Source organism: Rousettus aegyptiacus, unplaced genomic scaffold (genome assembly GCF_014176215.1).
Source record: "Rousettus aegyptiacus isolate mRouAeg1 unplaced genomic scaffold, mRouAeg1.p scaffold_m13_p_6, whole genome shotgun sequence".
In the NCBI taxonomy this organism is placed as follows: Eukaryota; Metazoa; Chordata; class Mammalia; order Chiroptera; family Pteropodidae; genus Rousettus; species Rousettus aegyptiacus.
The window spans coordinates 34,031,059-34,058,147 of record NW_023416309.1 but is presented as its reverse complement, the minus strand read 5'-3'; the positions used below and the strand labels follow the sequence as shown (position 1 = coordinate 34,058,147).

Here is a 27,089-nt window from a genome sequence, read left to right as displayed (position 1 = left end):
TTTGTACATTGCGAGGCTGACCAAACAAATAGCATCCCCCAGGGCAATCTTGCCTTCTAGTTTCTGATTTGTTCAAACAATGGGTAGATTGGCTAAAAAATCAGAGGGTAGTAAAAGTATTAAAGGAATTTTTTCCCTGGCTCCCTTACTGTAGGCAGTTTGTATTTCTCTCTAAAATCACAGAGGCTGTTAAAAAGCCTCCAACTCTATGCTATAGCTCTTATCAAGTACTGTCAACAGCTCCCTTTCTTTGTACTTCTTCAGGCCTAGAAACAAAAGTAGTTTCCCATAGTTGCTGATCCTTGGGTATTTCCCAGTCTTTTGTTTGTTCCTTTAACTCTACCCTAATGTTTGGGGGTGGGGGTGGGGGGGGTGGGGTGGGGGTGGGGTGGGGGGGGGGGGGGGGGGGGGGGGGGGGGGGGGGTGTGTGTGTGTGTGTGTGTGTGTGTGTGTGTGTGTGTGTGTGTGTGTGTGTGTGTGTGTGTGTGTGTGTGTGTGTGTGTGTGTGTGTGTGTGTGTGTGTGTGTGTGTGTGTGTGTGTGTGTGTGTGTGTGTGTGTGTGTGTGTGAATAGGGCTGGAGGGAGAGGAGATAAACCCTGGAATGAAACACCAGAGACTTGTAACAATGGTTGCTTCCAAGTAAGGAAACTTGGCATCATGGCTGGCAGACATGGTAAAAAGAATTTTCACTGAATACATTATTGTATTCGTTATCTTTGAATTTTGGTCCACGTGAACGTATTATATGGAGGGAAAACATATAAAGTAAACCTAAACATTTAAAAGAGTTAAAATACTGCCCATGAGACATTGCAGTTGCTGCATCTTTTCTTTCATGTATTTGTTATTCCTTTCCATCTCCAGCAGGGCAAATATCAAGACAAAGAAAAAAGAGAATAGATCATTTGTTAGTGCAAGTTCCTAGTCACACTCTTTGGTGCATAAAACCACTTCTTATCCATATGTAGCCTGGTACTTGACTCACTGAGTGACAATAACAAGAAATTCAGCAATTTAAAATACTGGTTCCTTCACTTATTTGGTAGAAGCCCATGGGCTTCCACTAAATAAATCTGCTGAGTCTGGTTTCCTTATCTGTAAAATAAGGACAGTATCTACTATGCTTTTAAGAGACTTAAATAAAATAGGTAACATAGTGTCTGGCAAATAGTTAGGGGCCTTCGTAGCAAATAACCACTATTGACATTACTGCTAACATTAACAACAATATTGTAAAATAAAATAAAATTGTAACAACTATTAATTTTATTTGCTAGATTCCCTAGGAAAAGTTTCTAGAATCATCCCTTTTCATCCCTAGTGAATTCTTTTCTAAGCTTTACACTCTACCTAACATTTGCAACCACTTTTTGAAGATGACTCTCTATATTATAAAGTTTAAATTAATGTTTAGTTGAGAATAAAATAACAAACCTGTAATATTTAACTTGAAAGTAATCTAAGAATTTACTAACTTATTAAGACATAAGAGAGCAGGAGTGCATAAACTAATAAATGTTAAAATCAACTTTAAGACAAAAATTGTTACTAGAAACAAAGAAAGTATAATGGTAAAAGGGACAATCCATCAGGAAGACAGGATTAGGAACATATATGTACTTAACAACAGAGCTCAAAATAAATGAATCAAAAATGGAAAGAATTGGAGAAATAGATAATTCAACAATAGCTGGATACTTCACTATCCCATTTTCAATGAAGGATAGGAAAAAGATCCACAAGGAAATAGAACACTTAAAAATACTATGAACCAGCTAGATATTTAAAGCCATCACCCAGTAACAGCAGAACATATATTCTTCTCAAGTGCACATGGAACATTCACCAGGATAAACCATGTCAGACGATAAAACAAACCTTAAAACATTTAAAAGAGCAAAAATCCAGGTATGTTCTTTGACCACAATGGAATGAAATTAGAAATCGGTAACAAAAGGACATCTGGGAAATTGACAAATATTTGAAAATTAAGACAACACACTCCTAAATAATCAACAGTTCAAAGAAAAAATCTAAGCAGTCCTTAGACATTTGTAGCTATAAATGACTACATTAAAAAAAGAATTAAGAGCCACCTTGCCTGCACCCGCCCAAAGCCAGCAGTTCTCCGCACACTCAGCATCCAGTGATACATGCCGAGCACTGACAGAGATAGACATGAGCAGCGTGATGGTAGCCAGGCTTGAACTGGGTAGGGTTGCTGCCTCTGGCGCTACTACCCACACAGATTTAAACAAACCAAACAACTGCTAACACCTTCAAGTAATCCCACCCAAATACCTCAACTACCCCAGGTCCAGCACACGCCACTACCAAGACAAATGGCAGTGCTCTGCAGTCAACAGCCAGTATTTTCCTAATTGTGTTCTCCCTTCTACATGTCTACTATTAAGAGACTCAGGCCAAGAAACATCTATACTTCCCCATCTTCTAAATCCAATCCAAATGGTGTCTACACAGCCAATGTGACAAAGTAAAAAACAGGTCTTCACTAAATGTGCTAACTCCTCACTTAATTTTGTCAGAAAATGCTGAGGATCCCAAATTTGATTGGTTTGAAGAGCATGTGCAGGGTTTGACTAGATGATGAATGCCGGTATTAAATCTGTAGGAGTTTCTTGTACAAGATAAAGAGAAACGCATCCAACATTAGTTGAGAGATGATTTCCTTAAATGTGGCTTAAGAAATATGGACTCACAAAACCTTACCTTGAAAATAAATAGATTTTATTTTAAGATAAAGGATAGGATTTGGACTTATAGTTTTCATTTGGTTTATTAAAGCTATAAGCCCATAAAAAAAGGTAATGCAAAAAGCTTCCATGATTCTATTAATATATATTAGAAGGAACTTCCAGGTCTTCCTGTAAATACTCATTGTATTGTTTCATAGTACTAATTGAAGTCCCCCGATGTCACTTTAGATAAAGTTTTACATTGTTTCGCTATCCCTGTTCTCTTGGGAATGGAACTCTTTCTTTTGAGGCTTTAGATGTGACATTGTACAACTTTTTATATAGCAACTGACATGTGCCAGGGCAATGATGGATTGGAATCTACCCCAAATCCAAGCATAATGAGTAAATTTTGCTTATATATTTATCGCATCCCTATTTTAAGAGTGCCAGATTCATTTAGTTAAGCTTATTCCAAAGTACACTGACTTCAAATTCAAAATGCTTTTTATTTCTGCATATATTGAATACTTTTTACAATTTAAAAAATGATGTTTTGAAGGCAAAATTGACAAATCTCAAAATTGAGAAGGCAAATATGTGAAGGAGTCAAAACTATAAATTAGGTGTTTGGAAAGTGAAGACTGAAGCTTACATTAAATTCAGAAAAATATTTTCCATATATAGTTAAAAAACAAAACAAAAACTATGAATCAGAATCAGAATAGCCACTTTTGGAACACTTTTGGTTACTGGTCAATATTTTTAGATAGAATCTGATCCTTAGCTGAATGAGGGCTTGATAATGTAAAGTAAATCTTTTCACAACTGCTTCAATGCACAGAAACCTTTTTTAAAGCAGACGTTCCCTAAAGTCTTTTGTTCGCATGGTCACATACCAACGCTTAAAAAGATCAAGAGAATGAGAAGACAAGCTACAGACTGGGAGAAAATATTTGCAAAAGACATACCTGATAAAGGACTGTTACCCCAAAATATACAAAGAACACTAAAAACTCAACAAGAAAATAATTGATTTAAAAAATGATCAAGACACTTAACAGACACTACATCAAAGACAATAGGAGACTGCAAATAAGTGTATCAAAAGGTTTGTTTCACATCATGTTATTAGAGAATTGTAAATTTAAACAATGAGCAATCACTAAACACCTATTTGAATGGCTAAAATCCAAAACACTGACAACACTAGATACTAACAAGGCTATAAAGCAACAGGAACTCATTGCTGGTAGGAATACAAAATGTTCGGCTACTCTGAAAGGCAGTCTGGCAGCTTCTTACAAAACTAGACATACTCTTACCATATGATCTAGCAATCACCCTTCCTAGTATTTACCTAAATAAGTTGAAAACTTATGTCCACACAAAAACCTACATACAGATATTCACTGAAGCTTTATTTCACAATTGCCAAAACTTACAAACAAGCAAGCTGTCCTTCAGTAGGTGAATGGATAAACAAATTGTGGTACGTCCAGATAATGTGGAGCATCTTTCAGTGCTAAAAAGAAATGAACTATCAAGACATAGAGAAATTTTAAATATATATTACTAAGTGGAAGAAGTCTGAAATCTGAAAAGGCTATATACTGTATGATTCCAACCACGTGACATTTGAAAAAGGTCAAAAACATCAGTGGTTACCAGGGGTTAGAATTTTTAGTGCAGTGAAAATACTATATACGTTATACTATAAAGGTGGATATATGTCATTGCACATTTGCCTCAAACCATAGAATGTACAATACCAAGAATGAACCCAATCGTAAACTATGGACTTAGGGTAATAATGATGTGTCAATATAGGTTTACCAATTATAGCAAACATATCACTTTAGTGAAAGATGTTGTTAACGGAGGAGGCTATGCATGTGAGGAGGCGGAGAGTATACTGGATATCTGTACCTTCCTCTCAATTTGCTGTGAACCTAAAACTGTTCTAAAAAAAAAAAGCGATTTAAAAAAACCAAAAACTCTCAAACCAATAACCTAAACTTCACCTTAAACACCAAGAAAAAGAAAATCAAACTAAACCTAAACCAAGCCTAAGGAAAAAATAAAGACTAGAACAGAAATAAATAAAATAGAAAATGAAAAAATAGAGCAAAATCAATGAAATCAAAAGTTGAGGTTTGATGAACAAAATTGACAAATCCTCAGACTGAGCAAGAAAAAGGAGAGAAGATTCAAATTACTAAAATCATGAATCGAGTGGACATTAATACCAATCTTACAAAAATAAAAAGGATTATAAAGGAATACTATGAATAATTATATGCCAACAAATTAGATACTCTAGATAAAATGGACAAATTCCTAAAAAGACACAAACTACTGAAACTGACTCATGAAGAGACAGAAAACCTGAACAGACCTATAACAAGTAAAAAAGATTCAACTAGTAATCAAAAACTTCCTATAAAGAAAAGGCTAGGACCACTGTCACCAAATATTTAAAGAATTAACACCAATCCTTCACGAACTCTTCCCCCAAAATATGAGATCACTTCCCAAATCGTTCTATGAAGCCAGCATTAGTCCAGTATCACAACCAGTGAAAGATATCACATAAAAACTACAGACCGATATCCATTATGACTACAGACAAAAAAATCCTCAACAAAATACTAACAAACCAAATCCAACAACATCTAAAATGTATTATTCCGTGACAAAGAGGAATTTATCTCAGGAATACAAAATTGGTTTAACCTATGAAAATTAGTGTAATATACCACATTAATAGAATAGAGGACAAAAACCACATGATCATCTCAACAGAAGCAGAAAAAACATTTGACAAAATCCAATACCCTTTCATGGTAAAAACTCTCGAACAGAAGGAAACATCCTCAACCTGATAAAGATTATCTATAAAAAACAAACAAATCCAAAGATATATATTTAATGGTGAAAGACTGTTTTTCTCTTAAATTCAAAAACAAGACAAGGATGTCTCTTCTCACCACTTCTAGTTAACACTGTATTGGAGGCGGTAGCCAGGGAAATAAAAGCATCTAGATTGGAAGAGAAGTAAAACTGTTTGCAAATGTCATGATCCTGCATACAGGAAATACTAAGCAATCCACTAAAAAACTATTAATTATTAAACAAGTTCAGCAAGGTTGCAGGATACAAAATCAAAACACAAAAATCAACTGTATTCTATATGCTCACATTAAACAATCTGAAAATAAAATTAAGAAAACAACTCCATTTAAAATAGCATCAAAAAGAATGTAATACCTAGGAATAAATTTAATAAAAGAGATCTGAACACTGAAAACTTCAAAACATTATTTAAAAAAAAAAAATCTAATGTGAATCGGCCTCTGCTCCCCTTGGGAATCAAGAACTCTGCCTTTAAGATATTTTCCTCTGAATTCTTATGTTTAGCTAAAAAAAGTTACTACCTGATTTTAAATATCATGAAAATGATTTATTTTTAATGAAAGACAAACTTTTTCCTGCTGGTATTCCCTTCATACTTTAAAGCAATGCTTAAATTCAAGATGCATATAAATTATCTGATGATTTCATAAAAATGTAGATTTTGATTAATTACAACTGGGAGTGGGTAGGGGAACGAACTAAGTTTCTTCATTATTAATAGCTCTTAGAAGATTCCAATGTTGCTGGTCCTCAGACCATACTGAGAAGTGTTTTTAAGTACATAGTCGCATATATACAACTTGTCAAACTAATTAGAAGAAAGCAAGTCCTAACATAGGTGGCAAATAGAGAGAAATGAAAATCTAATGAGTCCTCTAAGTTCTTCATAACAGAGCACAATACACTTTCTTATCAACAATTAAGAACATACTTTCCACCACCCCTCCATTCCAGCCACTACTCAGGCTAGCCAGCTAGACTGACGCTAAACCAACATGAAAACTTTTTTAATACCTGCTACACAGAGATCATCCTATAGGATATTAACCATCACCTCTTCCTCTCTGTTTTTTTCAGGTCTTTTATTTCTTCTTCTAGTCAGTGTTTCTTAAGTGTCGTTTGGAGACCAATGGTAGTCCCTGGCAATCTATTATCAGGTCTAAAGACAATTTGATGAAAAAAGGATAAAAATTTTGATCATAAATGTTTCACAAATTTGAAAAGTAAGATTGTTGTGACTTAAGAAAATTCTTTTAGGTTCTTAATTGTTATGTTCCTAGGGTCACATGTCCTCTACAAGGATAGTTAAGAGGGGACTATTTGTTTCAGCTAACAAACTTTTATATCATGTGAGTTGTTAACATTGGTTAAATACATATTTTGTTGTTCTATCATGTGTTAAATCTCAATTTTAGGAAAATAAGTCAATACCCCCAAAGTATTCATTGAAAAATAAAACATATTTAACTCAGAATGCCACAAATGATAAAAGTATCATCTTAAGAGTGAAACAGTGTGACAAGTAAATAACGAGTGATTACTTTGAACTGGGAGACCTCTTTGTTTCCATTTTACTTTAATACATCATTAAACAGGGAGTGAAACATTATAAAATAGGGATAAGAAGCCACTGAAGCATTCATACAATTTTCTTTCTTTTTTTTTCTTTCTTTCTTTCTTTTTTTTTTTTTTTTTTTTATACCTACAGCACTTGGTCTTCCTAGGTGATCTCCCATCCAAGTACTAACTAGGCCCAACCCTGCTTAGCTTCTGAGATCAGATGAGATCAGGCACGTTCAGGGTAGCATGGCCGTAGACTATTCATGCAATTTTCAACCACTCTAGTAAATCAATGAAAGCCTGCAATATGAATTTTGTCATTAAAAACAAAGGTTTAAAAAATGCAGTCAAAAGATCTTTATTTTAACAAAAACAGGTATAACTATAGCTTCAAAATTAATGACAAATATGCTCAGAGAGAAACAAAACAATCTACTGGCAAAATTCTATCATTATTTAATGTCCAAAATTCTATTGGACATTAAATAATATGTCTGGTACTTGTGAAAAAGAACAATTACTATCACAGATGTATACTCTTAAATACTTTGTTTTACGCCTGCATGAAATTACTAGCGTTCAGAGTATGAATCAACTCATGGCATACACATCATATGATATATAAATCAAGAAATACAGGCAACATTAAATTCTTATTACCGATGAAACCATGCTATAGAGAATAGATTTTCTTTTAACAATTACTTTTAAACCTTGACTTGAAAAGGTATACTGGGATTAGTATGGCCAATATCACTAGCCATGTATGTAGCAAGGAAAAGTATGGTACCTGAAAGCCGATTCACACATGGCTTCATTTACTGACAACAGCTGGCATTTGACAATGAGCCTTCTATTCTTGAGTCAGTGTTAAAAGCTGTACGGAAAATTGTGAATATAATTCAAACTGCAGCCCCTGAGCAGTTATCTTTTAGCATGTTATGTCAAGAAAGAAGCAAATAAAAGACTCTGCTTTTCTATCTTGTCAGGAGGAAAAATGCTAACAAAAACTATCCAAATAAAGGATAAAAATTTTTTTCATGAAACTGATGAGGTCAATAAAAAAATTCTATGATTATCTGTGGCTTACTCAAGTAGTAGATCTCCATGACATACAGTATAATGAATAACATGATCATTTGAGGGTGAAATAACAATTCTTAAGAATAAAATATGAAGACCAAATCATGATGCAAAATGGCTTAACAAAAAAGTTTGACTTTTCCGACATCTAGCCATTTTCCTTCCTTGTTGTAGAAAGAACTCAGTATATATTATTAGGTATACTTAAAAATAGTATTCAATTACCACATAGACCTAACAATGTATTTCCTAGAACTGAAAAAAACCAAAGGGCAGATTTATCCACTGCCATCTTCCAAACTGAAATATTCAACCTCACTGTTGAGTGCCATACATTGTCAACTTAATGTCTCATCAAACGTTTTATGTAGTTTTCAGTGAGAATTCTTGCAATAATTTTTGCTTCCACACATGTGAATATCTAAAATATCTAATAGAATCATCCTTACTTGCTGTTATTACCAACAGCCTACAGTTGAAAACTGAGATTATCTAAATCTAGAACTAAAGCGTAGGAAAAGAAAGTTAAATACGAAACCGTAACTTTGACTTTAGTGAACCAGGTATCAATGTGGTGAAAGACTGCAGCAGTAATTGTTTTTCCTAATGTTTAAATTATTTTAAAATACTGCTTTGATATTACAATAAAAAATTTTGTACTCCTGTGTTTATCTAAAATTAGTGGTGTACATGAAGACCTATCATGTGGTCTACAAATTCTAAATGTCTGCGAAACACTACTTTCTATATTATGCTACCTTCCTTTGATAGGAAGCTATCATTTCTTCCTATGCATGATGCTAGAGAAATAGACAACCATGGAAATTTTGTTTGCTCTTATTATCTTCTCACATTATAAAAGCACTTCATTATCTGCATTTATGTTGCCTCACTGAACAAATGTGTGTTTTCAATATGTATAGCATCTAGAAAAAAACAACACATCTAATAATTATTTCCAGTTTCTTCTTGAACCCTACTCCCTACCAAAAGTCATTCTTTCCTTCTGACCTTCCAGAATCCAAACTATTTTCATATGCCTCTTGATTACAGCCAAGGGCGATATTAAAAATGTTTAACAACTGGCATGGCATAAACACCAAACAAAGAGAAAGACACCAGTTCATAACCACATGGCTGCACTGGAATATTTTAACTAAATATCAGCTTTAGTTACAGCTTCCTTTAAACAGTCGACTATACTTTTTAAAAAATGCTAGTCCCATTCTTAAAGACCTTTGGTTGTTCCTTGCCTGCTAACCTACAGAAAAAGGAAAGTAGTTTCCATGAAAGAAAACCTGGTGAACCCATTTTGTAGATCCTCAAGTCTGGGATTCCAAAGATGAGTTTAATGCTCTCTTTTATTGAAGCTTTAATTTCCCTACTTTTATTCCTTAATAGAAGAATTAAGAATATGTATTAGAAAGAACACACTATTGTTTTCTTTTTCTTACACCAATGGTCTCCAGAGATTGAGGCTCTTTAATCAGTTTTTTATTATAGCCTTGTTATTTGATTTTATCCACATGGTTAGTGGTTTTAGTGGTCCAAATTCTTTATCCATTCAACCAAATGAAACCATTTAGTGCACAGACACATGGATAGATCAGGGGTTATATTAAGGATAATGTAAACTGTTAGCAAAATAGAGAGGAAACAAAAGAAAGGGAATAGAGAAATTCACAAAAGCAAAGAGATGGGTCACTTTAAAATAAACCTGAGATCACAGTTATGTATAATGACATCACATATATCTGTGTTGTTTTTAAGGATCTTCTTACCTAACTTTGGAAAAACTATTAAGTATTCAGCATTGCACTGAGGACATGCCACTCTGGCTGTACTGTTTCCTCTTTGTTTTTCATCCACCCAGCGCTGTAGACAAGCCTGGTGAACCCATTTTGTAGATCCTCTGCACCTGCATGGTCTCACCCATTCAGCTGTTCTATCATCTTCATCAGTGGCAAAACACACCCAGCAACTTCTGTAAATTAAAAGAGAAAATGACATTATCTTTATGATCCCAGCCTCCTCTCCACTGAAGCTCTCACTTAATGGGATGAGCCTACTATAGTATATTACAGAACATCTTTCTACATCAAAAAACTAAGGAAACAAAGCCACCAATACATTTCCAGTAGTTTTTTCTGTTTTTCCTTGTATTTGTCTGTAGAATCTTTATTTTCTGAATTTTGTTTTCATGTAATTTCCTCCACCTTCTAGTAATTCTTCATCTTCTCTAATGAATCAGAGTGCAAGGAGACAACCCTCAAGCTTCTTTTGTTTTATAAGACTTAATAATTCCTTAAGGAGTGGTTAGCACAGAAATACGTAAAATTCAGTGTTTTCTCCATTTCAAAACTAGCTTTTTAACCTCTTGAACTTGGGAAACTAAAGTATTATACAAGTGACTTCACATAGAGTCTCATTCAATTTTCACTGAAAGAAAAAAACCCCCACCCATTTCTCTTTCTGGTAAAGTATAAGAAAAGATTATTAAGTTAAAGAGTGTGAAGGGAAGAAGAAATGAAGACTTAAGATAAATTGTTTTAGGATAATGATATGACAAATTTGGGCCTACGTGTTTCCATTATAGGTACGACTAGTTTTTCTTTTCTGGAATTATATTTACTATATTTGAAATCTAGAAGCCTCAAGTCTGGGATGCTTACATTAAGAAAAAATCCTATCATAAAGATCTATGTACTCCAATATTCATGGCAGCACAATTTACAATAGCCAAGATATGGAAGCAACTTAAATGCCCATCAACAGATGACTGGATAAAGAAATTATGGTTCATATATACAATGGAATATTACTCGGCCATTAAAAAAAAATGAAATCCTACCATTTGCAAAGACATGGTTGGACCTAGAGGTTATTACGCTGAGTGAAATAAGTCACAAAGAAATGATATATACCATATGATTTCACTTATATGTGGTATCTAAGGAACAAAAATAACAAATCAAAAACAGACTCACAAATGGACAACTTGGTGATGGACAGAGGGGAGGGAGTCTGGGGGGCTGGGAGAATAGGGTGAAGAGTTAAAGAAGTACAAATTAGTAGTTGATAGCTGGGAACAAGGATGGGGAGCACATCAGAGAGAATGCAGTTAGCATTAATATGATGGCTAAGAAGAGGGCCAGGAGAGGGAGGGAACAACTGGGGGAATTGTTTTATGAACTATAGAGCTGTCTAACCAATGTACTGTATACGTCAAACTAATTTAAATAAATAAATGTTTTTTAAAAAGAAAAAATTCTACAGAGATGGTTAAATTTATAATATTTTCCCATTTTGCTTTCATGGGTACTTCAGGAGGTCTAATTTCTTCTTGTGGAATTAGGTTGCAATTCCTTTTTTCCCTCAATTAACACAAGTTTTGACATCAAGTTCCATTAGGGCAAATACAATTTAATTCAATGAGACCATTTACCTGCCCCAATAAAATATGACTGTACAATTGAAAACTACTGCTAATACCTACTGTGCACTTTTCACTTGATTAGGTAAATGCTCCTGTCAGAATAACTAGCTTAACTATGCTCAGTGGGAAAGACTATACGGTCAAGTACTATAGATGGGTGAAGTCTTCAGTTCTTGTAGAACGATATGAATTTTAATTGTGTGCTCCAATTAAAACTTTTCATTTAGGAATGGGGGGGGGGGAATGAACTGAATCCGTGGTAACAATATCCAAAACTGTGATTTTACTCAGCTTTCAAATTTAGTCAGGTTTCATATGACCTAGGTAAAAATGAGAGGTAGGCAGGATTTATTTACCAGGTTGACCCTCAGACCCACCCTAGCCAAGGTGGGCCCTCATGTTGTCTTATGGTTATCCAAAAATGCCTCCTCTTCCTTTTTCTTTTTCTAAATTTTATTGTGATAAAATATACATAATATAAACCGTACTACTTTAACCATTTTAAAGAGCACATTTAAGTAGAATTAAGTATATTCATATTGTTGTGCAACCATCACCACTATTATAGGTTTGGGTTTTAATCTATTAATTTTTGCATAAAATTTCAATTGACAAGTATAGAGCAAATAGGCCAGTTAATTAAGGTGTTATTATATATCTTCCCCACAACTGAGGCCATTTTGTAAATATATATGTATACCGCTGGGAAATGAGATCTATCATTTTGGTAACAAAATATAGGAAGAATATGTAGAAACTTTCTAGGTTCTTGTAAGTTTTTCATTTCGACAATGAAATATATATGGAGCTAAGAACAGCTAGACCAGCACTTTGTTTTATTCTTTCAAAACATCCTGAGAAAGACCCCATCCGCTTAACCAGACTGCCCAAGGTGCTCTAAGAATAAAAAAGACTATGTTAAAATCTATTATGAAGGATTAAACAAATGATCATGAAACTGTTTAAGAATTGCCTGACATATTTAACCACCAAATGAACACTAGCAATAATGGCACTGATAAAGATGGAAAGTGTCAACTTTACATCTATGTCTAGATTTTATGGATGCTTTTCTTACCTAAATTAACACATAAAACAATTCTGCTTGGCACCCTGGTATTCAATAGAAAAAGTCCTGGTTTCCTAACCAACCCCCAGTTTTCCATAGGCCACCCACTGCTTAAGACATTCATTCAAATCCTCTCAATTCATTTTCTTCCACCCTTCTTGTCCTTCCACTAGCTTTTCTAAATAAATGCCTCCTGCTTGCTTCTGTACACACTCACGATTTACATTCACGCTTTCCTATCAGCCAAGTTGGGGTACATTAGTTTACAAAGTACAAAAATGCAGATCTGAGAATAACCATGATTGGTTCAGTGATCAAAGAACAAATCACTATCATAATGCAAACTATACAAAACTAAAGAATATTACTTATTCCTTAAATGTACAGTCTTACTGGTATCGGTAATATCACTAATCTGTATATAACATGCCACTCTTTATTAAAGATTAGTCATTGAATTCCACATGACTTCAATATAATTTTAAAATTATAACTTTTCCCCAGTTATATATCCTAATTGTAAAATTTATGAAAGGTTCAAGGAATACATGGCTTGGTTGCCTTAAATCTAAAATTGTTCAAGACTTCCTGAATTGACTTGTTCAAGACTTCCGGAATCTACTAAATACATTCATTATTTGATGCATAAGAAACAAATATATGCATAGAAAGATCACATAAAAACCATCACATAAAACATTAAGTGCCAATAACAGGTGTTAGAGACCATATGTAACAGAAATGTGATGACCATAAGAAACACAGGATGAAATAGCTGTGGTTTCATAAAAAGGAGAGAACTACAGATAATTCGAGTTGGACTAAGGAGTGAAAAAAATAAGAGTATTCAAAATAAGAATAATAGCATCAGCAAGTTCAGAGATGGAAATGAACATATGGTCATGGGCAATTCCAATGTGATTGGAATAGAAAGATTTTAAAATAAAGATATTATAAATCAGGTAGGAAAGGATGGATGAAAAAGATAATCTCACTTCATAGGGTTCACTTGTGAGTCTCCACTGTTGATATGATAAACTAAGTTAATTATTTAAAAAGTATGTAGGGAAAAAATGGGGGGGGGAACTTATCAATAAAATAGTTTCTCACTGGAACATAAATTAAGTAAGATAGATATGGTAATCTAACAAAACAGCTGGCAGTAATCTATCTTTGCAGACTCAAATTGCAGGTGTTTATTTTGGATTATTAGAAACATCTGGGAAACCATAGGCTTCTATTTTAGAGATCACTTTGATGAAAACTGGAGTGTAAAAGAATAGAATTCCAGGATACAGGAAAGAGCAATACAACGAGCTTTTAAATTCCTGCTGTTCTATTATATATGGTGCCTTAACAATATTATTTGCATGACTGTTGTATGGTAAGAGAACACTTTAGTTCAGAACATGCTTAAAGATCCATACTCTGGTTAATGCAAGGAAGGTCTCATTTAACAATGCTTGCTTTGTCTCAGGATTAAAAGCATCATATCCTATGTATTCTGGAATAGGAATTATACCAACGGAGACTAAATATTTCTTTGTCTGTTCATCTAAGTTGACTGGAAGTTAAAGTATCTGGATTCATCGAAGAGATATAACCACAATCATGATATATTAACAAAGGGCAAAGCTGAAGGGAAATACACCACAATGAAAGGAATTATTTATTGAGTACATATCCATGCTGTGCCTTTTGTCTATGATCTTAATAAATTCTGCAAGCATAATTATTTTTATTTCAAATAAGTAAGGAAATAAAAGTCCAGAAAGGTAACATAATCTGCCATGGTCTCATGATTAAGTAGAGGCACTGAGGCAATCTAGGCCTTGACTCAACTTTTTTCACTGCACCATGCTGCCATATGCATAGCGTACTCTAATAAAAGTTTCCATTTCTCATTTCTTAGGAAATTATAGCTAGGGTACTTTTAAGCAGTCATAAGCTTTCACCAGGGATTAAACCCCTTCCAGTCTATTCCAATATGCCATATAAATATTATCATCTCTTATCATCTTATGAATTATGCCAAGTAAAGAGTTGGGAGGTATGTATGTATGGCATGTAAACAACTGCTACATAAATTTGGAGAAAAGGTGAAAATTATTTCTGGCAGAAATAATTAGAAAAGTTTTCTAAATAAGGCAGAACCTAAGCTAGGTCTTGAAGAATGGGTAGAACTTTAAAAGACAAGATATTGGAAAAAATACCTTGCATTCAGAGGTCAATGAGCAAATCAGTTTGACCTGGGCAAAAGACACATACTTACATACTCATTTTTAAAGAGAAGTAACACTTTAAAAAGGTAGTTGGTGTCAGCCATATATTCAGTGTCTTGAACATACTAGGAAAAACAATAAAGGTGATTATGGAGGGTCTTGAAGGCCAGGCTTAAGGATTTGAACTTAATAAGCAATAAGAAAATATAGGTTTTGAGCAAATGAGATGATTTTCAAAATGGTGTTCTATGGAATTATTCTAAGCACTGGTATGTCATAAAGAATGAAAAGACACTGAGATTCGATAGTGTTTCCAATGTACTAGGTCCTTTTGGGGAAATAGGATAGGGAATAGTTTCTGTTGTCAATGAACTTCCAGTTGTATGTGTAAGGTGGTGGCGGTAAAGGGTGAGTGTGGAAGGCTCTGAGACATGGAACAGGTGCATTACAATATTTAAAATACAATGTGATATACTATAATGGATGCATAAAGGTTCTATGCAAACACAGGAAATAATAATAACTCATTCTGTCTGAAGGAGTTGTGTAATGCTTCAAGGTGATAATATGAGCTGAGTTAAAAGATGGGTAAGAGTTAGCCACATGTTAAAAGAGAAGTCGTCTAAAGCAAAAATCAGAAGATTAAAGAGCAGGAAACATTCAAAGGACAAGGAAGTAGAATATGGTTAAGGTAGGTCGAGGTTGGAATTTATTAGAAGATCTAAACTCCTCCACTGGGCTCTTAAAAGTTTACAGTTTTTACAGTGATGTAGAAAATGGCAGATTTTAAAGCACAGAAATGACGTGATTATAATTATGTCCTGGCTAATTCTCATACCATTCTGTAAGTCGAAGTAGAAGAGAAAAACTGGAGTCAGAGGCATAAGAATCCACAATATTTGATAAGCAAGTAGATTTAGGTTTTACAGCTGGTGGACTAGAAGAAAGGTCCTATCAAAGACTAAAAATTGGGAAGTCAAGATAAGTAAAGCCAGGGAAATATCAGCAGTTTAGATAAGGTGCTAATAATACTGTGTATACACAAGTGGAAATGTCTACTGGGAAGCTAGAAATGATACACTAAAATGTGGAAAGAGATAAGGAAAAAAGACACATCGAATAGAAGTGAAAGTGAAATAGTAAGGGGGTACACTTTTCAGAGAATAATGATTACATGCTGAAGATTGAACCATACTTAAGTAACTGAATGGAGTAAAAGAAAGGTGATACATAAGGAGGGGAAAGGCACAAGATAAAGAAATAGTATAGTATAATAGAATATAGTTTCAAGAAGTTAAGGGGATATTGGCCATCAGTTTCATCTTCATTATATTAGACGTTAGAACCAAGAAAAAAAAGTCATTAGGTTTACTGATTAAGAAATTATTGGTAACCTTTACTATATTTTTAGTAGAGCTAAGTATAAAGGGGAATGGAAGTCAAATTATAAGGAGAAATAATAAAGAGAATACAAAAACCTAAAGGTCATAAACAGGGAAATGGATTTAAAAAGAATATGTTAAGATAATGAATATATATATTCTTTAATTGCTGTATGTCAGAGCTCAAAATAATATTTAAAAAAGCAAATGTAGATTGATTTAAATTTTAGAAACAAAAACAAAACTATTTATTATATATACTATACATACAAACATTAAACAAAGAAGACTGGAAAAATATAAACCCATTTAGGATAGTGGAGTAGAGATGATCAGATGATATGGGACTGGGGATAGTCTCATATGGAAGAGATAAAGGGGCTTTATCTGTGAAGTTTCCATTTTTTAACATATAGATGGAAGCAAATATAACTAATTGCTAATGGTTTTTGATTCCAGGTATTACTCTGTAATTGTCAAAATGGGATAGAGGTGATTAAGGAAAAGATGCCAACTAAGAGAATGAGAAGTTGCTTTAATGGAAACTAAGATGATTATATAAATTAGAAGACCAGAATACTGTTCATTTACCAAAGGGATGTATATCTGCAGTTGATAATACCCTCTCAGAGTGAAGATTCTAAATCACTATGTACTGCAGAAACGGGGCAGGGAGCAGATTATTTTCCTTGCTTCATCTGACTGTTTGGGGAACACTGGCTACAGTTCATGCCTACTCACCAGGTGCAAGTAAGTGATGCAAAACAACCTCAAAAAATTTCTGAGTGTTTACTGTGAGATAGGGTACATGAAAGTCATTTCCAGAAACATCTTAGTAGGTCCAGACTTTGAACCGAAGGTCCATTTCTGCAGTTTGTTAGAATACTCTTTGTATTCTCTATATATTTAATCTGAGAAATTTGAGAAATATAAATTTAGAAAGTAGACTGTGATACAGAACAGATGTCTCCTGAAAAAAGTGTGGCAATGAAGGAAAGAAAAACTGACCAGGGTTCAGAAAGCCTAATATAAAGGGTTTGAGTTTATAAATGGTTATCATTTCAGGGCAATGATCTGTGACCCCAAATCATTAATAACACTTGTAAACCACTCCCTTTCTCATTACCCTCAAATAAGTATTAACCCACAGCAATTTAAAAGGCTCAAATAAGTTTACACACAACAGTTGCTTATTGTTTATAAAAATAAAAGGCAAAATCTCTAAATATATATACTTTCCACCTACCAATACTACAATAAAATTTATCAAGATAAATAATTGCTAAATTTAGTTATTCACAAAAGACAAGGCAATTTAACTTGTTATTAAGTTGCCATTAGTTAAAAAACCCTGAAAGATTAACTGGTATAAACTAAACATACCATGCATGTTACGATTAAACATAATCATTTATTTGAGTTTATGGGACACAAACCTCACTAGAATTTAAGCTCCATACGAGCATTTTTGGTTATGTTCACTACCATGTTATCAAGGGCCTAGAATGGTACCAACCATAGATAGGCACTCAATATTTATTAAATTCAATAAATACAAATGTTTAATAATTAATTCACTATAAAATTCCTAACTTTTAACCTAGAAGAAAAAGAACAATATGTGTTACACACGTTTCTTTAGTCTTCTCAAGGATAAAACCTACATTGAAGAAATAAACATATGCACAGATTTCAGAGCTAAATTCTGTTCCTCAAAAATTGCTACCCAAAGACCAAGCTGGGGGGAAACCAAATTCGTGGTGAGAATTCTGGGCCGTAATAGGCTGACATATTTTAGTCTGTTGGGCTTGTCAGTATCCTTCAAATGAACCCATCAAGTATCTTTGTGTTCAACTTGCATATTGGGCCAGCCCAGATTAAAATGGTAGCAAATATAAAGGAGATGCGGAGAAAATTGCCACAATGATTTGTTACACTAGAATCTTAGGTACCGTCTGTGTGCCTAACATGTGAATGACATTATACTGTTTTATAAAGTACTTATATGTATTCTTATTTAATATAACCCTGTGAGATAGGATATTCTCATTTTTAAAATTATGTATAGCCTCAGAATTTGACTCCAAAGTTGCATACCTAGTAAGCGGCAAAATGAAAACTTAGAGATTTGTCTCTAAATTAGCACGTTATTTTTTCACTAAACTGTACTATCTCTTATTATGAAATAATCTCTTTAAGGTTTAAGGTAGTGGTTTTCAACCACATCAGAAACATCTGGAAAGCTTTTGAAAATATAGATGCTCAGGCCCCATCCTTCAGAAATTTGTGATCTAACTGGTTTTGAGCCAGGCATCCAACCATAGTTTAAAACGCTCCCCAGGTGATTCTAACTTGAAGCCAGGTTGCCAACTTTTGACTTTGACAATAAAGATCTTTGAATGCTACCTTAAAGCATGACAAAAATGTACAGAAGATGAGTGTAAGCCAGTATTACAGTATGTGCTTTAGTGAATGAAGCCAGAATTTCTAAGTTTCTGTTGAGAAGTTTTAAATGCCTTACAAGTATGCATTGGCCTTTCACTTTTATGGAAAACTCCAAGGAGCATATAAAAGCCAAGTCAGCATTTGAACACAAAAACTTTTCTAAGTCACCTATGTAAAAGTGAAAGCAGGAAGCCTTCAGAAGAAAAAGTATTTAATTACATAATATTTAATTATCTGATTGAAATTGGCAGTAGGTAGTCTCCTCTAGTTATATTTTAGTAGTCCTATGCAGTTTATCAGTATGCTAAATTGTAATATAAGAAAAACCTGGTATATTATCAAACCTAGACAACTGGGGAAAATGACTAAAAAAAGAAAAGAGTCATGCATTTGCATATAAAACAAATATTTATTAAGACCTACTGAATACCAGGCTCTGTTCTAGGATTCAAGAGAAATAATAAGTTTCTGCCTTCAAAGAGTTTCTAGACTTACATAAAAAAGGAATAGCCAATATAGTCTGATTTGAATGATGACCTCAAGGTCAGCTGCATTAATCACTGGGTCTCCCCAACTGAAAAAGTAACATGATTTCTATTAACGTATATGTTTCAAAATTCTAAGCTCCATAGGAAATATCTCACTGTGGGAGAAGTATTCTTGAGCGATTTGTGTTCTGGGTGGAGCAGATCCAAATAGCGTTTAACTGGGTATAATTTCAATTAAAGGAGGCCTTTCATTTAATACTTTACAGTTGGACATTTACTCAGCACAAAGAGCTGTACCACTTGCTGAACCGGGTGGCAAGTGGTCCATCGAGTTATAGGCAACCACAAATATTATGTATTAGCCTTTAGCACTGGCTAAGTCTGGAAATTGACCTGGCTAGAGGGAAATTGGGGATTAAGGCTCCGAAAACTCATGGGATAACCCATGGACTAGAATTTGAACAGCAGAGAACGATGCAGCCGATTTCACAAAAGAGTTTTACCGACTGGAGACCCACCAGGAACAGGTAAGTGGCCCCAACATAAGATGAAACTTTCTCAGTGAATTCAACGAGTCGTAAAATATGCTAAGTGTTCAGTGTTGGAAGCATATGGCTGTTTTCCATAACCTCTATCCTGGTTTGATCATTAACGCTCCCTTGCGGATACTCTTGACAGTGTATGGGGTTGGGGATGGGATAGGAGAAGGAGGGATGAAGTTAGCCTATCAGGTTTTCCAAAAGAATGCTTATCCTCGGTTTTGGAAGAGTCTTAAAGTTGTAGAAGGATCATTCTCCTGAAAGATATTCTGGTTCTTCTTGTCAGTGACATCGCTGACAAACACGTTATAACATCGTTTGGGGGAGGGGAGGAAGAGAGTAAGAAATAGAAAAAGAAACTAATTTTGCGGGTTAACACGCAAAAAGACGTTCCAACAAAAGACGCCACGCCTTAAGTAAGTTTCGCTTTAAGTCTACATACCCAGGCCGCCGCCTCTGTCCTCCCCCAAGTACAGACTCCAAACTTTCTGCCCCTCACCCGGCCCCCAGGTCGTGGAACTCCTCCCCGCACGCCCGGCTCCGCTTACGAGAGCCTCGAGGACGTGCGCGGGTAGGGCCAGAGCGACTGTCCGCGGCTCGCGTGCTCCCCCAAAGCCGTCTATACCTGTCCAGCATCTGCTGTAGGGCTTGGTCCGGCATCTTCCGTGGAGCCGGCGCACTCGCGCCCCGCCAGTGGACTCGGTCAGGGCCGGGCCCAGGGACAATAGCACTGAGAGGTGGCGGAGTAGGCCTCAGTCTGGCAGCAGCCGCGAACCCGCCACCCAGTCTCTCCCGGCGGCTCCACGAGCCCGGCAGCGGCAGTGCGCAGCCTGCGGGAGTCCGGAGGAGGCGGTGGGAAGCGAAGAGGAGGAGCCTGGAGCGGGGAGGCGACGATAGCGGCCCGGGTTCCTGCCCGTCGGCCCGGGGTTCCGGTCCATGGACCGCGGGCGCCGAGTTGCTGCCGGCGGAGGAGCTACCTCTGTGAGGTAAGAGTCACCGCCTCCGTGCGCGCCGGGGTCACGACGCAAGGCAACCCAGAGCAGCCTGGGAGATGTAGTCCTCGGACCGTCCCCGCTAGAGGCTGCACAGCCCGCCCCGACCACCGCCGCGCCCGTCGCCGCCCGGCCGGCGCCCTCCCGTTTCCTTCCTTCAGGGGGAAAAATGTCCTTCGGGCCGCTTTTCAGGAAGCAGCAGGATGTGCCGCTCCACTGTCAGTAGCAACAAGGTCAGCCCTCTCCGCCTGTTTCTTTTCTCGTCAGCATTTGCTCTCAGGTGGGACAGAGCCAGGTGAGGGGAGGGGGCAAAAGGGCCATTTCTCGACGGGGTCCTCAGCCCCTGCCGTGGTGTCCTGCGCTTTCTGAGCCATTGGCTCTGGCACTAACCTTTGCCGCGTCTGAGCCCATCTTGGGGAGTTCCACAAACCCCGCAAGGGGTTTGATGCTGTGGTGCTTGAGGTTATTCCTAAGGGGGCGAGTGGGCACGGGCTGCGTTGACCAGCTGGTTCTCTCCCGAGTCTCTCGGTGTGTGTTCTGGGGTGGAGCCCGGGGAGAAATTATTCTCTCCCTTTCTAGGAACCTTCTAAATTGTGCCTAGGCTTTCAAGGGCTTGCCGACAGTCTCCAAATGGAACATGTTCGTGAATAAACAGCTCTTGCTTACTCAGCTGTGGGTCGTCAGGGGTATTTGTTTCTCTCTGCTGCTGGTCACTGTTAACCATTTCTAGTCGTCTTGCCACCTTCAAGCAGGTGGATGTATGTGTGTCGGGGTAGGGGATCAAATGAGAAAAATTGTAAATTTCTTGTTGAATTTTTCTCTGACGCTCTAGGGACAGCTTTGGCGGGAGGATAGAGCTGTTGGCTAAAACGAATGCGTCTTTTGGACGACCTGTGGCGTTCTCTCGTGCTGTGATTGGTGGGACCTCTGGTAGTTTTCCCTTGATTACGCCTAATTTCTGTCACAAGATATTTGTTTTTTTAAAAAATTAAAGTGTTTTAAGCTTTTTTTAAATATAGAATTTTACAGGCAGCTCTTAATACTATTTAAAGTTTGCTTCCTGAATATATTCGAACTAGAGTGTACATTGCTGGGGAGAAAAGAAAACAAAAATAACATGTGACCAGAAGTTTATTTGACTTCCAATTTACATGAAGAATTATAATTAATTTTTCATCTTTTTCTCCTGAAATGAGAAACAGGCCCCCTGTTAGGGGAGGAAATAGGCGTTTAATTTAATCAGTGTTTGATTATTTTTTTTTTTAAAGAATTTCTTTTGCTCCTCCTACTGCATAAGCCTTCCCTTACTGTGCATTTATCTCTTAGGGAGTTGTCAGCTACAACCAGATGAATATATACATACTGCCCAAAAGAATAGAATTTGATTCTGACATATTGATTAAGTAGGCCAGTGCAGACTCTATTTAGTTTTATGATTCACGCTAAAAGGAGTTCTCACCTCATCTTAGAATTTCTATTTGAACCCAAAATTGTAAAGCAATCTGCATAGTTCTGTTGATAGCAAAACTGTGTGCAGATTAACCTTATCATTTTTTTGATATTAGCATTTTCATGAAAATTATGTTTCCTGGCTGTGTCAAAAAGTAGAAAAAATTTTGAAATAGAAAAAAAAATGCTGTTTTTCATTAAGTATCATTAGCACCTGACCTACTGATATCACTCTTTAGTATCTACCCAAGAGAAATAAAAACATATGTCTACGGAAAGACTTATATGCAAGTGTTCATAGCAGGATTATTCCTAGCAATCAAAAAGTGGAAACAAATAGCCCATCAACTGATGAATGAATAAACTAAATGTGTTATATCTATACAATAGAGTATTATTAAGCGATAACAAGTAATGAAATTCTGATACATGCGACAACATGGATGAATTTTAAAACGTTATTCTAAGTGAAAGGAGCCGCAAAAACCACATATTGTATGATATCATTTATATTAAATGTGAAGACTGAACAAATTCAGAGACAGAAATTAGATTAGTGGTTGCTTAGGGCTGGAAGGGTTGGAGAGAAAGGGGGAGAGACTGCCAGTAGATATGAGGTTTCTTTTTAGGATGATGGTATACAACTTTGTAAATTATATCTCAATTTTAAGGTAAAACAAAAGTAGATTATAGTGATGGTGGCACATCTGTGTAAGTATACTAAAAGAAATTGAATTATACACATAATACGAGTGAATTTTTTGGTATGTGAATTACATCTCAAAGCTATTTAAAAAATGTAATTAGCTACATATAAAATGTTCATAAAGACATCTAAAGAGAAACAGATAACTGACAAACTTTTATTATCTAACTTTAATTTTAATATTTTTAATTACTATGAGCAAAAAGCATGATTGATAAAACTCATGAAATAAATTCCTTGCATTTGAAATGGTTGACATATATACCCTGAATTGCAATTGTCTGTCAATTTTATTTTTCTTGGTTCTTGCATGTTCAAATAAGACTCAGCATAATTAGAATTATAATTTACTCTCTGATTTTGAAGAAAAAATTTCTTAATTACTTAAACCTTAATCTGACCCCCCCCCCAAAGAGTTAAAATGCACTCCTGCATTTTACATGGGGTTAAAGGTTTATGATAAATGATACTCAGCCAAGAGAATAACAATGTGACTACAGCCAAAAAAAAAATTTTCCTCAGTGCTATGTTTTGAAATAGAAATTAATCTACTGAAAATATTCAAATATTCTTCAAAGTTCAAGGAACAAAGACAAGGATCAACAGTGTAGAGTTATCCTAAAGAGTTATGGAATATAGTAATAATTTGGTAATGGATTTAGAAATACCTGAGTATGGAACTGCTCTAAATATCAGGAAATTTAAAATTGTATATTACTTTAATCTCCCATCACACTTGTTTTGAACTGTCTGCCAAAATGAATTCTGAAGGTATTCCATAAAGATGGTATAAACTATCCAGGTGCCCTTCGAGAATTGTTAATTGCCAAATTTGGTGATAAACTGCAACCTGAGTCCACACTGCAGGCCACAAAAAGTTCTTCATTAATTCATTGAACAGTTGTTTCTAGAGGACTTATGATGATGTACCTGGTACTCCTGTAGCAAATTAAACTATAGCTACCCTTCAAGATATAACTACCTAATCATGCTTATATTTTAAAAAATAAAACAAGGCACTTACATATGAAACATTATGTAATGATACATGGCAGCATATGATAAAGTGCCAAATGAATGGTATAGACATATGGAGTGATATAGACATTTAGAGGAGACCATTATGGGCTGATGCATTAAAGAGAGCTTTGTAAAACAAGGAAAATTTAGTCCGTACCTTGTAGCAATGGGAGGAATTACATAGATGAAGAAGTAGAGAAGGATCTTGGGTCCGAATAAGAATGAAAAGATATAGACAGAGGAGTTAACTTTTGTAACTGGAGCTGTAGGTCTCTCGAGTAAGAGTGAACAGTATGGTTGACTGATTAAGAGAATAGTTAAAAGTTAAATATCTTTCAACAAATATTTATTGAACAGGCACTAAGCTAGGTACTGGGGATACAATAATGAGCAAAAAGAGCACAGTTACCTTTGTGGAGAATAAATACATTTTAAAAATTACAAATGTGGTACATAGTGTTATGAGAGATTATAAGCAGGGATTCGATCTAGACAGAGAGGTCAGATCAAAGGTTCTCTCAGCAATTATACATTATGCTGAGGCCTGAAGAAGAGCAGGGGTTGACTAGATAAAGAAAGGAGGGAAGAGCTTCACAGGCCGAAGAACAGTATGTGCGTACTCTGTAAAGGAAACTCCTATAATGAATAGGAGAAACTGGAACAGATGGGACTTAAGGCAAGATGAAACCAAAAGGGTCAGTCAAGTGAGACAGATTATGAAGAGTTTTGAAGGCCAGTTTTAGGAATTTTGCCCTTATCCTAGAATCCTGGTAGGAGCAGTTTAGACTTAAGAAATCTACTTCATTCTGTCGGAAATAAGTTAACTTGTAGGGGGAGTTCCTAAGCTTGATTCAGTCAGAGATTTGCCCTAGAAATTCTGATCCATGTGCCTTGTAATTATGAACTTTGTGTGTGTGTGTGATGTTTTGATCACCAAGTTCCCTAAGTGATTACTAGATCAAAGTTATCTCTGCAAAAATACTGCAGTGGTTGAGAGCTTCAACTGAAACCTAGGTTTGGTTCTTAGTATTGCCACTCAAAAGCTCAGCAACTATGGGCAGGTTATTGAATCCCTTTAAGCCAAAGTTTCCCCCTCTCTGGAGGAGAATCATAGAACCTACCTCATTGTGTTACTGGGAGGATTAAATGACAAATTTTATTTAAATTGTTCAGTATAATGCTGAGCATGTGATTATTGGTGTTAGCTCTTAATTATAACTAAAAGTTCTTGAGGAAAGATGAGAGTGATTTAGGAGAATTCATCTTGCAGTGGTATACACATGTGAATTGGAAATAAAGATGTTAGGTCTGGGCTAGGTCTCAGTAACTTGGCCATGGTCAGTAACTATTTTCAAGTTTGCTTTAACACAGTTATCAGTTCTTGAAGATCCTTAGATAGACTAAGTAGTTCTCTAGTAATGTCCACGGACCTCTCTAAAGGAATTTATGGGGAGGTTTTGGTCCCCTGAATATATTTTACTGGATTAGCATCTACAGGATTGCTTTGAATTGACAGAGGCTTCACTGGCCACTTATAGAGGGCAGTCTAAAACCTGTCTATCTTATTTGTTACTCAGAGAATAAAATTCTAATGGAATGGATATTTATAAAGAGTAAATAATTTTACAAAACATCATCATCCACTAATTTGCCTTTTTCTCCTCATAAATATGTTGAAAGACCCATTTCCTTTCATTATTCCTGCTTAAATTCCTCCCACTGAGTTGTTTTTCTGGGATATGCAGTGATGTGTCAAGGGTAGATAAAAATCACAGGATAACACACCACATATTCCTTTTCGTATGTTGTTCTAGGAGTATCAATATTTTGAGAAAATGTATATGTAAAATTATTTTCCCTTTTAAACAAACATGGATATCATTGAGCAGCAGTTCTCAAAGCATGGTCTACCAGACCCTTCAGCCTTCTTGAGAACATTTCCACGGAGTATGTGAGGTCGAGACTATTTTCACAAAAATACTAACACATTATTTGCATTTTTCACTGCATTACATTTACACTGATGGTGGATGAAACTGCTTGTACCTTAGTATTATTAAGGCATTGGCACAAAACTGTACTTTTGGTTATATATTCTTCACCACCACACACATGCAGTCAAAACAAAAGTTCACTTAAAAATCCTTAATTAAGCAATAAAAAATATTTTATTAAATCTTGACCTTCGGATACACATATTTTTAATATTCTGTGTGATGAAATCGAAAATATACACACTTGTGTTGCATCCAAAGTGTGATAGTTGTCTCAGAGAAAAACATATGATTCAGATGCAGGCCAAACTTGCTGCTCATGGTACCTATTTTTACTTGAAAGACTGACAATCAAAATTCTAAACTTTTGTGTTGCAAATGATACTGTAAAGAAAGTGAAAAGACATCCCACAGAATGGGGGGAAATTTTGGAAATCATAACATCAAAAAGGGACTGATATCTAGAGTATGTAAAGATTTGTTGTAACTTAATAACAGAAAGACAAATAACCCAATTTCAAAAACAGACAAAGGATCTCAATAGACATTTCTCCAAAGATATAAAAATGGCCAGTAAGCACCTAAAGAAATGCTCATCAACATTAGCCATTAGGGAAATGCAAATCAGAACCACAATGAGATACCACTTCACTCTCACTAGCATGGCTATAGTAAAGAATAATAAAGAATAAAGAATAATAAAGAATAAAGGTGAGAGTGTGAAGAAATTGGATCTCCAGTACACTGCTGTTGGGAAGATAAAATGGTGTAGCCACTTTGGAAACAGTCCAGCAGTTCCTTAAAATTTTAAACATAGTTTTCATATGACCTAGCAAGTCTACCCTTGGATATATATCCAAGAGAAATGAAGACATATGTCTACACAAATCTTGTACATGAATGTTTGTAGCAGCACTATTCATAATAGCCAAAAAGTGGAGCAAACCAAATGTTTGTCAACTGATGAATGGACAGATTAAATGTGTTATGTTCATACAGTAGAATATTATTTAACAATAAAACGGAGAGAAGTATGACACATGCTACAACATGGATGAATCTTGAAAACATGTGCTAAGTGAAATAAGCCA

General features: G+C 35.6%; 2 protein-coding genes and 1 pseudogene across 3 annotated transcripts in view; 1 reads left to right on the top strand and 2 right to left on the bottom strand.

Annotated features, from left to right (window-relative positions):
- The window catches only part of MARCHF5 (membrane associated ring-CH-type finger 5), a 43,832-nt gene extending 23,008 nt beyond the window's left edge, over positions 1-20,824 (bottom strand). The window contains exons 1-2 of the mRNA XM_016151293.2: positions 20,463-20,824; positions 10,038-10,240 (exon numbers count right to left, since the gene is read on the bottom strand). Of these exons, the coding sequence (XP_016006779.1) occupies positions 10,038-10,240; positions 20,463-20,497 (238 nt within the window). The 5' untranslated portion in view covers positions 20,498-20,824. The remainder of the gene's footprint in view (positions 1-10,037; positions 10,241-20,462) is intronic.
- LOC118604297 lies at positions 7,313-7,431 on the bottom strand (annotated as a pseudogene).
- The window catches only part of CPEB3 (cytoplasmic polyadenylation element binding protein 3), a 160,567-nt gene continuing 154,194 nt past the window's right edge, over positions 20,717-27,089 (top strand). The window contains exon 1 of one of the 2 annotated variants that reach the window (XM_036223523.1): positions 20,717-20,823. The gene's annotated coding sequence lies outside the window, so the exon portion shown is untranslated. Of the gene's footprint in view, positions 20,824-20,931; positions 21,063-27,089 lie in introns of those variants that run through there. The other variant, XM_036223524.1, reaches the window with a different exon arrangement.